The sequence below is a fragment of the Spea bombifrons genome, chromosome 1 (genome assembly GCF_027358695.1).
Source record: "Spea bombifrons isolate aSpeBom1 chromosome 1, aSpeBom1.2.pri, whole genome shotgun sequence".
NCBI classification, from domain to species: domain Eukaryota; kingdom Metazoa; phylum Chordata; class Amphibia; order Anura; family Pelobatidae; genus Spea; species Spea bombifrons.
In genome coordinates, this window is record NC_071087.1 from 134,699,626 (window position 1) to 134,716,947 (window position 17,322).

The 17,322-nt window shown below is 38.4% G+C and overlaps 1 protein-coding gene across 1 annotated transcript in view; it reads left to right on the forward strand.

Annotated features, from left to right (window-relative positions):
- EPB41L4A (erythrocyte membrane protein band 4.1 like 4A) overlaps window positions 1–17,322 on the forward strand; it is a 76,820-nt gene that overhangs the window by 18,113 nt on the left and 41,385 nt on the right. Inside the window, exons 2-5 of the mRNA XM_053474294.1 lie at window positions 5,474–5,578; window positions 13,315–13,366; window positions 14,735–14,813; window positions 15,606–15,703. Coding sequence (XP_053330269.1) covers window positions 5,474–5,578; window positions 13,315–13,366; window positions 14,735–14,813; window positions 15,606–15,703 — 334 coding nt within the window. The remainder of the gene's footprint in view (window positions 1–5,473; window positions 5,579–13,314; window positions 13,367–14,734; window positions 14,814–15,605; window positions 15,704–17,322) is intronic.

Sequence of the window (17,322 nt, forward strand, 5' to 3'; positions counted from 1 at the left end):
CAGAAAAGTAAAAGTGTTCAAATTCTCATTTATAATTATCTGTAGTGTGGGGGAATGGAAGATTCTAGACATGGGGATAGTATGAGAGATGAAAGATTCTAGACATGGGGATAGTATGAGAGATTAAATATTTGAGACATGGGGATAGTATGGGAGATTAAATATTTGAGACATGGGGATAGTATGGGAGATTAAATATTTGAGACATGGGGATAGTATTAGAGATTAAATATTTGAGACATGGGGATAGTATGGGAGATTAAATATTTGAGACATGGGGATAGTATGGCAGATTAAATATTTGAGACATGGGGATAGTATTAGAGATTAAATATTTGAGACATGGGGATAGTATGGGAGATTAAATATTTGAGACATGGGGATAGTATGGCAGATTAAATATTTGAGACATGAGGATAGTTTGGGAGATTAAGTATTCTAGACATGGGGATAGTATGGGAGATTCTAGACATGGTGAGCTATTGTCGTGTAAATTAACATAATGAATGAACCAATAACTGGTAACTCCCACCAATAGTTTTATTACTAGGGTCATTTTAAAACTATGTTCTCTAAATATTATGTTTTCTTTTTTGTTAATAATCCTAGTTTTTGTGTTATATACGGTTTGCAAGTAGCTGTATATTAGCCATGTGTATGTGTTCTAGCTCTGTAGTCGTACTCGAATCTACTAGACAAACACCCTGATTCCTTATCATGCTGTCTGTGGTAAACAATAGACAATCGGTAATCGCCCATCCGGAAATTCTGACTAATGAAAATCCATGAAGGAAGGGACTACTTAGCATTGGCCATTGCTGTAAAAAATTAACTCATTGTGCAGAGAAGTGCTAAGAATAAAAGCTTTTTCTTGAGCCCTGGCATCTCCAGTCTGGAAAAGTTATTGAAATTAAACTGCAGGTTTCAAGAGGTGTTCAGGTATAACCCATGGGATGCAATGCAAACTGACTTTATTAATCCTTGACACAAATAGATTTATAATGGTGTCCCAAGCCCCGATTTCTATGAAAAGTGATGGGCAATTATGTCAAAAAAGACTGCCAAAATTAGCAAGTTAGTGACACATTGACGAAACCGCCAAAGCTGTCAGATTTCTGTAATGGTAATTGCAGTACTTTTCTGAAAATGCTGACATTTTTTGATGCACCTCCAATTCTCATCTGGTAATATGGAGACCCCTATGTATATTTAACAGCTGTTGAATGTGGTGTTTGGGCAAACGTGCAGCATTGTGGGCATCAAACGTAGAATGTGAGGAGACACAAACTTTCATGCCAGTATAGAATCTCACAGGCATTTAGGTGTTTAGGCTGCATGACCACAATTTTTAACACAAAACTCATATATTCACCCATAAGCAGGTTGGTAGTGAATGCCTGCAATGTTAACGTTTGTGAGTTTCAGGGCATGCAAGGTGAATGAAAACTTTCATGTTCTCACCTGAAACACGCCAAATTAAGTTACAACATCACCTCCCGCAATATAATTAAAAACAAAACACAGGATTCTTAGGGACTCCTACACCTCCCCTATGATGTGGAGCAAGGGGGTGATAATATCAATCCGGAAGGCCATAGTCCCTATATATACCCCCCTCAACCCATCCGCTGCTCAGAAGAATGGAGGTTAATTTGTAATTAAATAAACCATGGGAGGGACTTTTTAATCACTTGTTCACACTTGTAGCTGCAAGTCGCCAACTCAGATGTAGTTTAGTGAATAGACCCCATTGTGGGTGGGAAAATATACTGAAAATGCCTACCCGCAAATGAAGATAGACATTGTGAGTAGAATTGTATCCTTTCAGTGTGGATGATTTGATAGGTGCACTCAAGTGTCATAATGTAGCTATTGTCTGTCTAAAAACACATTAACAATGGTAAATGGTTAAAGTAAAGTACATGACCATCAAGTGTCAAATGTTCAATATATTTAACTTGCCGGTGGCAATATTCCCATCAAAATAACATTCTTTTTAATTTTACAAATTACAGTATTGTAATAGCGTACATCGGCGCAGCATGCACATTAAATAAAAGAACCATTAGATGTGCCACAATTATATTCGCTGTATCCATTTGTCAGCTGAGGGCAAATTGCATTTAAAATGTAATGGCGGTTTCATTATGTAGCAATTAACATGCTACAGCAGGAGTGTGTATTGACTCGGGGAACTGATATCGGTATATCTTTTCCTGAGGTAGTGGGCACATCTGCAAAATAAAAGCTCATTTTTACATCAATACCTTTCTATCACCATGGGCCATCTTTACAGCGGTGTCCTTTGTCTCTCGGTCACTGAAATAACTTGAAAGGCCGCATTAAACCTTAATGTCTCCCTTTCTAGCAGCTTTCATAGTGATCGTGATGACATTGCCAGCCATATGTTAGCAACCTTGTCTGTCTATGCAGTGAACTGTATTGGAAGACAGAAGATTCAGGAGAGATATAATTCTACAACTGTTAGACCCGATAGAAATTTATTAGACCTAATAGTGCCTGTGCACTGATGATTTTATAATAAAAAGATAAAATGAACCTGCATATCCCTTAGGAAATTGTGTGTTCATAATAGGTGAACTTGTCCGGGTTCCTTGGTACCTTGCACGGGGATAGGTATTCTCTCAAACTCGTTGTCTGTAGAGCCAAGACTTACTAAAAGCCACCAGAAACTCAGCACTCCTAAAACTCATTTTGAAAAGCACTAGTGAACGCAGCTTTAATCCCCCAAATCAGTACATCACCTTTATATGTTCTAAGGACCTGCTAATGATCCAGAATACTTGTCCATAATGTAGTTAGCTTTTATGTGTATGAGTCAGCCTCATGGAAACACTATACTCCAGGTCCATGTGTGTGTCTAGGTTTATAACAGGATCAACCGAATAAGGCTTTAGCATCAATATTGGATAGTTAGTAGTCAACAGATTATTTTATTCATTGGTATTATGTTATTATTTAAAGTAAGTTTGACCAAATTAATGTTTAAAATTAATATTGCCAAAAAGAAAATTAAGTCTTTAGTTGAAGGTGATACCTTTTATTGGGGCAACATTAAAAACGTAAAGAAGACAAACAATGTGTTACTACAGAGTTGAAGCTCGGGTTATGGCTTGGACTGCCCTCATCGCTGTCAGACTTTATAGTCACTTGCACATCTACATCAGCCATGTCTTCTCTAGACCACAGTCCTATTGTATAAAGCAGCGGATTGTATAGTGTATTGGCCTTGATATAGAGATACTTTTTGTTAGCACAGCTTGTCAGCTGGAAGCAAGCTTTCTAGATTTCACTTGAGAATGATAATAAAACATTATTTATAGCTCACTGAAACGGGGTTTGTTCTGAATGGCATATAATATAAATGTGTTCTACAAAGTTTCATCGTGCTTAAGGCTTTGAGTTGTCGAGAAAGTATTGATTATCTTTTTACATTTATGTGTGTGTTTTGAGCGCTTTGACTTGTTGTCTTTTGCTTGTTTTGAATAGTTTTCACCATTTTGGTGTTCTCGGTAAATGATATGTCTATACATATTTACGTAATTAGCTTTTTACCAGGAGGGAACACATTTTGTGTTTTGGTGAAATGTCTTTTTTATGGACATTATTTATTCTCATCTATATTATTTTTTATGCTCTTCTACTTGCTACTTTTATGCTATCAGACCCATGCTAACCACAGGGTTAACTAACAGCTATGAGTGTATTCATGTAAGGTATGAGAGAATGGCCATCTCTTAAATGATGCTGCCAGCTTTGCCTATTTTGACACGTTCAACCACATCCTCATAAAAAGTTTCTAAAAAGTCAGATATCTGTACATAACACGCGCCACATGATGCTACACACTTTCATTCACGGGTCTAATTATTTTTGCACATGCCGCAAATGAAAAATAAGCTTTCTAAATTCTAGCAGTCCCAAATACCCACACTTTTCGATATTTGTGATTCAAAATCTCTATTCTGTTACACTCGTATGTCATTGCCAATTGTCTAAGCTAGAAAGTAATACTACTTTCCTTAGTTGCGGAAACCTGAAGAGTGTGTGGGTATTTATACACATGTATAATAAAGACCAAAAGTTTCCTTTGTGACTAACATGTCAGTGCAAAATACACCCAAGGATTTCTAGTACATAATATATAGATAATGACATTGATGTGTAGCACACTTAGCTCATCCATGTATATACACATGGTGGGATATTTACCTAAGGCGTTGGGCCTCACACCTCCAGCTCTGTGGCTGCTGTCCTCACTGCGAAACGCTGATATATGACATCATATCCCAGTGTTCCGTGTCTTAAAGATGGGCAGCGCCATTTAATGCATTCTATAGTGTCTTTGCTGGTTCGACACAGTCTTCCATAGTGTCAGTGTGCCTGTTGGCGAAATAAGAGATCTCCCTTGTAACTGGCCCATTAAGCAGCGGCACATTGGCGGCCTGATAGCCCAAGAGTAAGATCTTCTGTCCTAGGAGTAATTAGCCTAGGCCAGAATATATCCTTGTAGACGGACAATTCCCCTATCAGTAAAGCTGGAGGCATTTGACTTTTATTGACCTTTCTAGGCGTTGTGAATGAAGTTCGACTGAAAGCTTTTGTTTCAGATGGAGAAGGGTGCCTTGTGAGACATAACATGTTTTGGGTTCATTCAAAACATACTAATATCTCTCTATGTAATTAAAAAACTTTGGATAAGACCAGAGTAATTTATTTACATAACCTAATTTATATATATATATATATATATATATATTGTGAGGTATTGCTGTGGAGGACTTGTATAGACATATATACATACATGCACACACACTGCAGTATCTGAACTCCTAAAACAGGGATACCATGGTATGAAAACGGGAGAGAGAAATTGGGTTCCTAATGACCACAAAAAGAGGAGAAAATACGAAGCCAAAATATTTGTTCACATATAACTTTAAATATATATATATAATAATATATAACTATTCCTTGGTCAAAATAGCACAGTGTGATGTAGTCACAATTGTAAATACATGTGTTATAAATATTATGTGCACATTTTCTTGTCTTTTTGGGTATTTCATCTAAGCTAATGTGCCTCTTGTCTTGGGTTAGTTTCAATGATTTGGAGGTACTCCCAAGGGGCGCTGAATTTTTGCATGTGTTTTGGTTATAGAACAAAGAGGTTGACAGAGTTGAAAGGGGAAATGTTTCAGAACAATGAAATGTCACTCGTGACAACCAGCAGCAAAAATACAAAAGCAGCCGCTACCTATGCGCTTCATACATTTTTGTGAATTGAGTGAATTATACTAAGGAAAGCACAGAGAGGCTCTTGCTGTGAGGAGGCCAAATGAAACTCCTGGTCAATAAACAAGGCCTTGCTTTAGACTGCAGTAAACGCATGAATGGCGCTGATAAAGCTGGAGTGTGCTTTTCAATAGTATCTGTACATTCTTTCCCACAGAAGTCCACGAAAGGCTCTGTTGTCCTGGACTACGTATTCCGTCACCTAAACCTTGTGGAGATAGATTACTTCGGACTGCGTTACTGTGACAGAAATCATCAGACGGTGAGTGAGAGACAAGGGAGATCCAGGCTTCCCAACCATAACGTTTCCCTCTGCGATGACCTTTTGTTGTTTCGATTGAGTTTCTTTCCTTTTTAACGGTTCAGTCAAGGATGGAGCTTAATAAAAAAGGGCAAAGAACTTTTTATTTTTAGGTATAAAAGTAAAAGGAAAAAATAAGCAAGACATAGTTAGAATGAAGACAGAGCTGTAAAAGGGGATAAGAGTTTCATAAAGCTGATACATTTACTAAATTTGCTCATTTCTTTTCTACAACTAAAACCGTACAACACTATACCTTTAGGTTCAGGTGACTGCCTCAGTAAATGTAGTTTATGTTTTAAAGAGAAAACCGAAGGGATCTTAGAAAAAAGAAATTGTGAGACACGTAAAACATATTTTACAGAAAAATATTCTGAATTAAAAACACATTAAAATAGCTTTGGGGTATACTGGTGGATAGTATTATAGGTAATTAATGCAAATAAAGACATGGTTGGATGACTATGGTGTGGGAGAACTCGACTGCCCCGCACAGAGCCCTGACCTCAACCCCATCGAACACCTTTGGGATGACCTGGAACGGACATTGTGAGCCAGGCCTTCTCATCCAACATCAGTGCCTGGCCTCACAAATGCTCTACTGGATGAATAGGCAAGCGTGGAAGCTGTTACAGGGGGAACTGGGAGACTAACGTCATATTAATGTATATGTATTTAGAATGCAATGTCATGTGTGTAATGCTCAGGTGTCCAGATACTTTTGTCCATATAGTGTATGATATATTGAGTGTTAGCTGTAAAAATGTTAGTATACATAGCTATGTCTATGAAATCAAAATGTGTTTTCACATTTTTAACAAAGGAGACATTTTGGGAACACCTTTGGATATATCCATATAAACCAATGATATCTTTAAATTTACCAGTTTACAATTGGCCTCCAATAGCGTTTCTTTGATAAATACGAGCAATACTGTACCATTCGGAGTAGTAAAGTCTATCTTGGGTTTATGTGGTGTCCCAAGCTTGCATCATTTACTTAACAATTCCTAGCTTTTAGCCTGTGCTGCCGTGTTTCCCTGAGCTTCTGCATTTTGTTTATCAATTTATAGAGTTGCCACTTAGATGATATCTTACTTGCAAACTGGTAAAAATGTACATTTTATATTTTTTTCTGAAATAATGACAACCCTATCTGCTGTGATCTATAGAAGACTGGAAAATCTGTGTCTCCCGTGGGCTCCTTTTCTTAACCGCTTCAATATCATCATTTTTAAACACATGATTCTGACCAGGGCCGGCCTTAGGGGTGTGCGACCTGTGCGACCGCACAGGGCGCCATGGTAGCAGGGGTGCCTGCCCGGGACTTAACTTGAAACATCGTTTTTTTTTTGTTTTTGTTTTTTTAAACTTTATTTAACATCATTCATGTTAAATAAAGTTTTTAAAAAAACCCGATGCTTTAATCTAAGTCCCGGGCAGGGGCGCCGAGCGGTTGCTCGTGAAGTTTTCAGCAGCCGCTCGGCGCCCCTTACTCAACATGAAATGCCGGCACCGCGGCAGAACGAGAAGATGGATGCCTCCCGCTCTCACCGCAACAAGGTAAGTGTGTGGGGGGGTGTAGTTTGAATGGGCAGAGGGGGGGGTGTAGTTTGAAGGGGCAGAGGGGGGGTGTAGTTTGAAGGGGCAGAAGGGGGGGTGTAGTTTGAAGGGGCAGAAGGGGGGTGTAGTTTGAAGGGGCAGAAGGGGGGGTGTAGTTTGAAGGGGCAGAGGGGGGAGTAGTCCGCACAGGGCGCCACAACGCCTAAGGCCGGCTCTGATTGTGACTTTTAGGGCTGTAGCACACTACCAACACTAAAAACATTCCGAGATCCTAGAGAAGAGAGCAGTGGGAAGGGGGGAGGACAGATGGACTAAAAGAGAGGCTTTCACTCTTAACGAGGGAAACATGGGAATGGGTATAGAAATACTTGGCGGCGAACCTGTTCTCTACCTTCAATTAAACTACCACATTTCCGTGTGCGGTCTTCATTGAATCCACAACATTTGTTTTTAAATGCATGAAATACAGGTGGAGAAAAGGACCAAAAAAACACTCATGTCTCATACAAACAGCGCTTAGTCACAGGCATCAGACGCTGTACCCCACACCTCCTTTGTTATCATTATTCATGGAAATTACAGATAATAGGATTACTTGATATTAAGTCTGTAATTGTTATGGGTGAAGCAGAGCCATGTGGGTGGATCGTCTCATAAAGCATGTTAACTCGCCTCTTTGTTTCCTGCAGTGTCTCTGAATATCGAACCTATAGGAACACGCCTTCTGCTTCATAAGTAAATGTTTTGTGTCGTTCATTCGCTTTTCCTTTAAAAAGCCTGTGATTATTGTAATTCTAGGTTGTCATATCCTGTTATACCTTCTACAAGATGTGTCAGTAGAAAACAAACATTGCCAGCCATAAGCCCATGCCAATGTACATGAGCAGCTACTGGCAGGCTTACTGAACAAAAAGCATGCATGCTGGGCATTGCGGAAATTACGCTTCAATTATTTTTCTTATTCAGACAGGCAGGAAATGTAACTTTCAAGGTAATCAGTCCTTTGTTTTGAGAGCATATGGCTAATTGTTACACAGATTGCTGGCAATACACATTGTTGCTGCGTGGCACAGGACATGCCAATTTGCATTGTAATTAGCCATGTGCAGCATTCGCCATGATTTATCTTGATGAAACTATTTAAACTGATTCAGTCTTTGTTATGTCATAGAAGGTGCCAGCTGTGTCTCTGTAAGCGAGTCATAATGATTTTTCATTTGTTTATGACCAAACATTATTGATTTAAAATTATTATAAATGTGCTTAACATAGCAAGGCTTTTGTGGGTTCTCCTTTATTGAGAACCATTTCTCCGCCGTCCTACACTTTCTCATTTCCATCCTGTTCTTGCTATTCTTTGGTTTTCTCTTCCCCAGAATGTATCTTTCTGTTCTCGTCACTCCTTTTTTCAGCTTTCTCTCTTGTCCTCTTTTACCCCTAACCTGCTCTCCCACTCCCTGTTCCTTTTTCTCCTTGTCTCATTCTCCTACCCTGGCCTCCTCTTTTTCCTCTTTTATTTTCCTGTCCTTCTCTTACTTCTATTGATTTGGCAGCCTTATTATCCAGGTTCATTTAACATTCTTGACATAGCAGACAAAACACACTGTTTCCAGAGCAGCTTGACCCTGATAGAAGATAAGGTTAAAAAAAATCACTTTACCATTCACTGGTCTAGAATAAATGATAACATTTTCTATTGGAGTTGAACCGATCTCTATGAAACCAAGCTGGTTTGTAACATGTAAACACAGTGTTTTATCCAAAATTGTATTGTATTATTTTTTATTCATTGGAAAGGGATGATTAAAGTGCTCATAATGAGCAAGAAATACATTCAAATAACTGTAGGGGAAGACCTTTCCTATGTCCTCAAACTAGAGCACTGCATGGAAGAAAATCCAGTCCAGAGTATTGTGTTGCTCGCTCCTCAAATATTTGCTGTTTAACATTTATACAATGCAGGTAAAATTGATCTATATTCCTCTACATGTGTGTGAATACTATGTAAAAAGTTCAATGAGACTTTTTCCGCTCACACAAATTTATCTTAACATTTTTGTTGATAATGTCGGACCACACTTAACATTGTCCAGAAAGGTATTTATGTTCTAACATGGTCATGTTAGCATTCCCCCCCCCCCAAAGTGTAAATAGAAACTTTCTTTTCAAGATAATGTTAATGTGGATTTATAGTAAGCATACAGTGATTAACTTCATTTTAATGAATGCTCTAATGTATAGGTTTTGCACTTTGGTTTCTGCACCTGTGTTGATTAAAGTTTGGGTTGTGAAATATTTTCTTTAACTTTAAACATGACTGAACACATCAAACAGTGGTAATTCATCACCTTTTTATCCTTAGGGTATGTATATAGTTCTCGATTTATTGCACGGGGAATCTGATATATGATAGAAATACTGTGTATTTCTCCCACCTCAAGCAACAGAGTCAACATATACAGTAACTAGCAATGGTAATATCAACGCAAAGGTGTCAGGGATCATCTTATATTCAAGCACTGTTTGTGGAACGTATACAACAGACCATATCGGAGGAGTAAAAGCGCGCTGGAGCCCCCTTATTATTGACTCATGATCACAATTGTCGACAAACAATCCATATTGTTGCAGACATAGAGTTATCATTGGAGTAAACTAGAGTAATAGTGCTTTAGGTTGTCCAGCTAGATGGGATTGATATTTTTGTAACCCTAGTCATACCGATGTATTCTTGGTTGGCGGTTCTGTCGAGCTTGGTGATCATACACTAAACGCTATGTACACAGCTCTGACTGGGGCAGGAGCTATATAAAATATTATATTATTATATGATGAGGCTGTTAATAACAAGTAACCTTAGTGTGAAGGTTTAAAAATGGTCTTACATCAGCATTTCTTACTATAACAAGAGCACTACTCTGGTGTCGTGATTGTGAGAACCTTGCAGTTATGACTCCAAAATTGCCCACCAAAGACATGCAAGCTCACCAAGTGCACAACGGCAAAGCCACCTGCATTTTCACCCCAAGTTACACCCCAGTCATCATATGCACTTGAATGCATGTGAAGGCTGTCAACTTATATCTAAGGTTATAGAGGTGCAGAAAAATGGCAGCAGGTGCTCAGGACTGAAGAGTCAAAATTTTAAATATGGAGTTGGGGATTTGGTGAGAATGAATTGCTCAGTGCTGAGATTTACAGGCAGATACTTATCCACCATGCAATACCATCAGGGAGGTATCTGATTTGCTCCATACATACAAGTCAGTAAGAACTATCTTCAGTGTAGAAGAACAAGTGATGCTATGGCCTCCACAGAGCCGTGATCTGAACCTCATCAAGTATTTCTGGGATTACATGAATAGAGAGAAGCAACTGAGGTGCCTAAATCCATAGAATAACTGTGGCTATTTCTCCAAGTTGTTTGGAACAGCCTACCTGCCAATTCCTTTTGAACAGTACTGTATTGGTTTGAGTGTGTGTTAGCTTGATTGAGTGTTTGAGTACATCATGTAGCTGTCAGTGATCAGTACTGTTAGGAGTGGTCACTTAGGTTAAGGGTGGTCTTTGGGTTTGGGTTTTCTTCAGTGTGTATCACTCTGGCTTAGGGATGTCCATGGGTTCGTTTTCTTCAGTTTAGCTGCGGGTGGTCAGTACAAGTGTGCATCACTGGGGCTGAGAGTGATCTGTTAAACTTTATGTCAGATTAGCTCAGTGTGTATCTGTAGGTCAGTGTTTTGAGGAATCAAACCCTTCTAATTTGTTAGCTCAATGTGGGATTATCCCCTGTAAAGGAGAATTGCTTGGGGAAGGGGTGAGGCCAAACACTAAGGACTCCTTAATAGGTGAAAGGTGGGCAGTAAAGTGTGGGTGACCACATGCCAATCCCCTTCCCGGAGGAAAAAGAAACTGACCTAGAAATCCGGGGATGCCGGGTCAAATCCAGAGAGTTCCTAGGTATGGTTAAGCATTGAAAGGGTTAGCAGACTAAATGGGCAAATTCTTACTGAAGTGTTAGAGAATTCAAAGCCTTTGTTATGATAGATGTTTGGATATTAATTAACAGCTCAGGGGCAAATTTCATGAAGAGCTGGATTCTGAGCCACTAACATGTTCTTGCAAGTATTTAACATAACATTATGGAAGGTGGGCAGGATATTTAGAGCAAAGGTCAAGGAAAGGTACTTGACGTACAAAAAATATATATGCTATAGGGTACATATAATAAAATCAATTTACCATGTAACTAGATTGCTTCAGCCCCAGTTGGATATTTTGTTACAATTACTGTTGCTGATGCCCTTTATATGTCAACCCAAGGATCTAAACAATGCCCTGGATAGGAGTTTTCCTATAATCAGCCCCTACGTGGCAGATAAATATATTGGTGCTGGACAGAGTCATCATTTGTGAATTCATACCAAGCAATCCCCCAGGCCCAGTGGAATTTTAGCGTTCTGGTGATCCTGTGTGCCAGGCATACAGTTTTCCACAACGAAACCACCATAAAGTGGTCCTTCAAGCCTACCTTTGAACCTATGGACCGTAGGAATGTTCTGCTTGAAGTAGCAGTTCCATATCAGATTGACAACTAATTATGAATGGGAAGGCAAATTCACAAAGATTACTTCATCCATCAATAAATATGACCTCTTACTAAGGAACAAACCATTATCACTACCCCTGCAGTACAGTATTATTAGAAACACAAGCAATTGTAAGGGTCTTGCATCTAAGAACCATTTATCTACTGTGTATCTCCATAGTAAATAATGTACTACTATAACTAAGCTGGTGTCTGTAGATTTATTTGATTTAATTTGTATAGACTGTGGAATTGGAAGTCTCTAAACTAACATTATTAGCTATTATATTTGTTTTATACAGTGATTACCCCACAGATCAGTCTGTCTTATTTGCATTTGGAAATAATATTACATACCTTATGGTTTTATCCTCTCAAGAGATAATCTACTGCTTGAAAGACAAAGAGCAGACTACTAATGCCTGTGATAAATGTAATGTTGGTTTTATCTCCATGTTCTCTGAAGTACATTATACCTTTTATACTAGTGCACCTGCGAATCTAATTGTTTGCATTCTGCATTTATGTTCGGATGGACATTTTATGATCTTTTCTTGCTATTGTCATGGTATCACTTTTATCCATCAGAGTGGCGGGAGAAACATCAACAAGGCTACATTTTGTTTAGTTCTTTACTAGTATAACGCTATAAAATTAGTGGAGTCTTTAGTCGAAGTTGGTACCTTTTATTAGACCGACCTAGAAGCAGATATAATTTTACACAAGTTTACAGGACGTCAAAGATCTTCATGGTGTATTCTATCCATCTTGGCCAAATAGAAGAAGTCAGCTTTGACTAAAGACTCTGTTTTCTCAGGCTATTATAGCAAGATCCATTTTTCACTTGGGACCTCAGAGGTCTCTTTTTCAGATGGAAACCTACTATATAATTTCCTAATGTAGAACTCCCAGGCACTTTCTTTCCATTTTCATGACTAGTAGATAAGCTCAGCAACTGCCGAGTTTTCTGTGTATCACAGTAGATTCATATCAAAGAACAATACTTTGTACTTTGTTTTCATACTTTATCTGGGAATCTCCATGTATTCCGGTGTTTGAATATGATGGAATAACTAACCCTCTCTCTCTCTGCGCTTAAATCTCCCAGTCATCACTTGTACTTATTAAACGTTGCCGCACACATTTGATAAGGTGCTGCTGAACGAAGAGATCTCCTGGGCCGGTGCCAGCGTCTGTAACATAATCCTTAATATGCAAACCGTGTATATGCTCTGTGGCTAGCAACCCCTAGACAGACGGTTACCTCTAGGCTTGTGTCAGGGATAGTAATATACACTTTTATGTCTAATTCTCAAGGTTTTCTTACTAAATGCCGGTACTTTGTTTAACCCTTTGTATTGTGCAGTTTGTGGGCAGGGTGCAGAATTAGTAGCCTTTCCTTCTTTGCTTGTCAGTACTAGGAACAGAAACATGCAGACCCGTAATTACAAATAAGAGAACAAGTACGATGCTAAAAGGCGTTACAAGATATTAACTGCATACACATAATGCCATTTGTCTCACTTATCCTTGTATTATTTTTGTGTAGTACTGGCTGGATCCCGCAAAGACTATTGCCGAACACAAAGACTTGATCAACAGTAAGTATATCACTGAAGAAGGAGTTATGCACTTAAAGAATATCTTTGTAGAGCTGTGCGCAAGTAGTAAGAAAATAGTTTTAAATTAATTTAGGAATACATTTCTGTTAGATGATAGCTGGGGAGCTAGTATTACTCCATGGGCTGCTCCGATTTATGCAGCCCTGCTACCTGAAGGCTTTTCTTGTAATTCTACTTATAGCCACTGGGGCGTCTAAAGTAACACGGCAGCATTTCCATGATGACTGGCTCCTCCATGTGCTCGTTCTACAGGATTTCTATGCAGTCCCTTTCTGTAAATGTGTTTTGGACAGGACAATTCTCATTGTTGTCAGCTAACCATGTTATGGACTTTTTTATTAACGGGCTGCTAAGCAGGGCTTCACAACAGAACCTAACAACAGACTTGTCCGACCAGCTGTACAAGAGCATCTGGTCCTGACTCACTTTAATTAACGTGAAGAAAACAAATCTTGCCTACTGAGTCGGATTCATTAAAAATCCTAAATGTGATTAGTGAGAGTCCTTGTATGTCTGGTTATACAGCCATATATTACATACTATATTAATGATTTAAATGTGGCAGAGTCTTTGTTTTACAAGAACTTTTCATTACTAAGAATGGATAATGCAATTTAGGAGCTCTAGTTTTGACTAAGTTAAAATGCCTTTATACATTGTGACTCATTACCTCAGTCAGCCTTAGGGCAAGCTGATATTTTTTCCCGATTTCACATGTCGCTGCCGTGCACATGCACAGTGCTGCACCTGCACCATGTGGGATGTATAACCGAGCCACTGATTCCGTTATGTGAGTTTTTACATCCCACATACTGTAGGGCAGCTCTTTACATGGACAGCAATATGTGTGCCAGACAAACCCATTGTACAGTGCCGCGGAATATAATGGCCCTACATGAAACAATAAATAATGATGAATGGCCGCCCTGGCCCCCATACTGGGCCTTAATGGTGCTGTTCCATTTGCTCTGTTGAGCAACAGCATTAAAACCAAATTCTTTGTGCTGTTGAACATCTAGACCATTTCCAGATCTAACGTGTTAATCATGTAATCATAATTTGTCAGGTACACTTAATTGCCACGTGACACAAAAGCAGGTACTGATAGACTGTTGCCATGGAAACTGAAAGGCTTTTTGAAATGATGTGCACAATTTTGTGAGGAAAAAATAAAATTACAAAATAGAAAAAGCTTTATTTGCTTTAAGTGAGGTAAGGAGCAAAACGGACCCTGCTACATTTGCATAATCTAGGTAAATATTGTTCTGTAAATAACATTTTTCACATTCAAAAGCTGTTACTGATAATCCATGCATGTGTTTATATTTGCTATTTCTTTTTTTGCAGCTGGACCTCCTTATACACTTTATTTTGGTGTAAAGTTTTATGCAGAAGATCCTTGCAAATTAAAAGAAGAAATAACTAGGTACTGTATACAATGCATTTCGCTATATACTGAATCGCTTATTATTCTTATAGCAACCCCAATCTATGAGATGTACCGTGTGTGATGGAGCTCAATCCAGCCAGTAAACCACCTTTAAAGAAGTTATAGGAATAGGCACTGAGTACCAGGACAGTCATCGGGGGCTAAAGCCAGTACCTATGTATGGTCCCGGGCAAACAGGACTGGGCTCCTACGGCTCGCAACGCAGGACTGGGCCATTGTGGGCAGGGTGATGGGGACAGTGGACAGAACATGGGATGGGATGGGATGGGGCCTATCTTTAGGTTTGTACTGCCCCCCCCAAGATTTCTGATGGCAGTCCTTTTCTGTTCTATGGTTTGTTAAGTGCAGGGATGTCATTCAAGCTTCACACACTAACACTATTTTAATTGGCTGTTTTATGGAGACTAAACAATAATTGCACTACATACATCACATAAAAACAACACACAGAGCTTCAGAAGCCTTTTGTATGGCAATAGCCTATTAATGCTGGCTTTATGTCACATGATCATTCTGTGTTCCCAGAAAAACTATGAGACAAAAGTTTATATGATTGAAGCATTATTTCTGGGAATAGTTTGGCATTGAGTATTAGAAATGATATTTCTAAAAGTATTAAATTCTGTAAACTTGATGGACAAGCTTAAGTAGGCGAAACATTCCCAGCTTGCCTTCTCCATTGATCCACCTGTCCTGTCTTCCAGAGAACATTCATACGCTTTTGTGAGGAAATAAAACCAAAATATATTTTTTCTTTTTTTTTCTTAGGTATCAGTTCTTTTTGCAAGTGAAGCAAGATGTTTTGCAAGGTCGTTTACCCTGTCCATCTAATATTGCTGCTCAACTTGCAGGATACGCTATCCAATGTAAGCATATCTGCATAAGAAATGCTACCAGAAACTGTTGGTGTAATAATCCTGTAATAATAAAAAAATAATTTTATTTAGTTTGTATATAGATAATTGCATATTTCTACTACCATTACAGGGGTTACCTTTTATCATTACATACTAGCATCCTTTTCGAGGAACCATGTTCTAACATTTCTTCCAAAGCTATGCCTTTACCTTCTCCATCCTTGATCTTCTATATAGTTTGCGTTAAAATGCTTGCGACAACTCTGTTCCCTCATATATTAAAACAGGTATTTCTCAAAATATTCACCCTATCTAGGATATGACTTTTTTTTTGCCCTCTTTATTATTAAAAGTCCGTGATATTCTGTTTAAATCTTCTCTCTGTGCAGTATTGACTCACTTGACGGATGAGAGGACATGAATGTGAGGAATTTCAATGAGGCTAAGAATTCTCTTTCATCAGATAACAAATAAAGACAGGTTTATGTAATCACAAAACTAGTGCAAATGCAATCACTTTTTTAGTGGAAGAAAAATAAGGGAACTGGAGAAAAATTCAGACTGCAACAACAAAAACCAGATATAAAATATATAAATAAGTTCTTTTAGACCAAAGCCACGGTTGTACATTTCCTTTAAAATAACTACTGTAGAATTCTTTACTAAAACAGATTTCATGGATTCTTCTGAAGCAGGAATATTCAATTGAGGATTCGGAACTAAGAGGGTTTCTCTTGTTCTCTCTATGCAGAAAGCATACGATTACTTTTACTTTACACAATGGAAAGATTTCTGTGAGGATAAATAGACCTATTAAGGTGTGTTTGCAGCTAGAGCAGAGAAAAAATACATAAGTGGAAATATTTTTTTCATTATTCTATCTAATGCTTGTGAAAGCATTAAATCACTGACATCAATAGAGTGGACTTGCATCATTATATATTGTTATAAACTCATTTTTAAACCCTTTCTAGCTTGTAGTGTTAGATTGGTACATGCTCGTGTTTCTAAAATCAATATTCTGTTTTGCAACATTATTCTCTGTAGCATTCTCTTGACATAAGAAATTTCCTAATTTCTTTATCTAACAGATATATTTTTTCTTAAGAACATATTCTCTTACTACGGTAGGTGTATGTTGATCAGGGGAGGGCTGGCAAACTTATGTCCAAGAAAGCAAGCCTGGCTAAATTATCCTGTTCTACGTGCATTCACCAAAAAATCTGTAAAGAAAGCCAATAAAAAAAAAGCATATAAATTACCCAGTCTGTGCATGAATTCTGCCTAAAGTTTATGAAAGCCTAGACTATATATGTAAGAAAAACACAAGCATGTGGCTTCATGTTGATTCATAGCAGCTCAAGGGACAGTTGTCCCTCTCTGACCTCTTGCCAGCCCTGTCCTGATTTTACTACATCATCACTATAACATAAAGTTTTTTTCTTTCCTGTCACATTGGGTGCCTAATAAGAGGGGTATAAAGAAGTCTAACATTGAAATATGAATGATGGAGATTGTCAATGATCCTTCAACTGAAGAAGACACCTCAGAAGACACCTCACAAGTCTTGCAAGATAATATGTTGGGATACTGCATTGTACCGTATCACTGACTACTAGCATCCACCT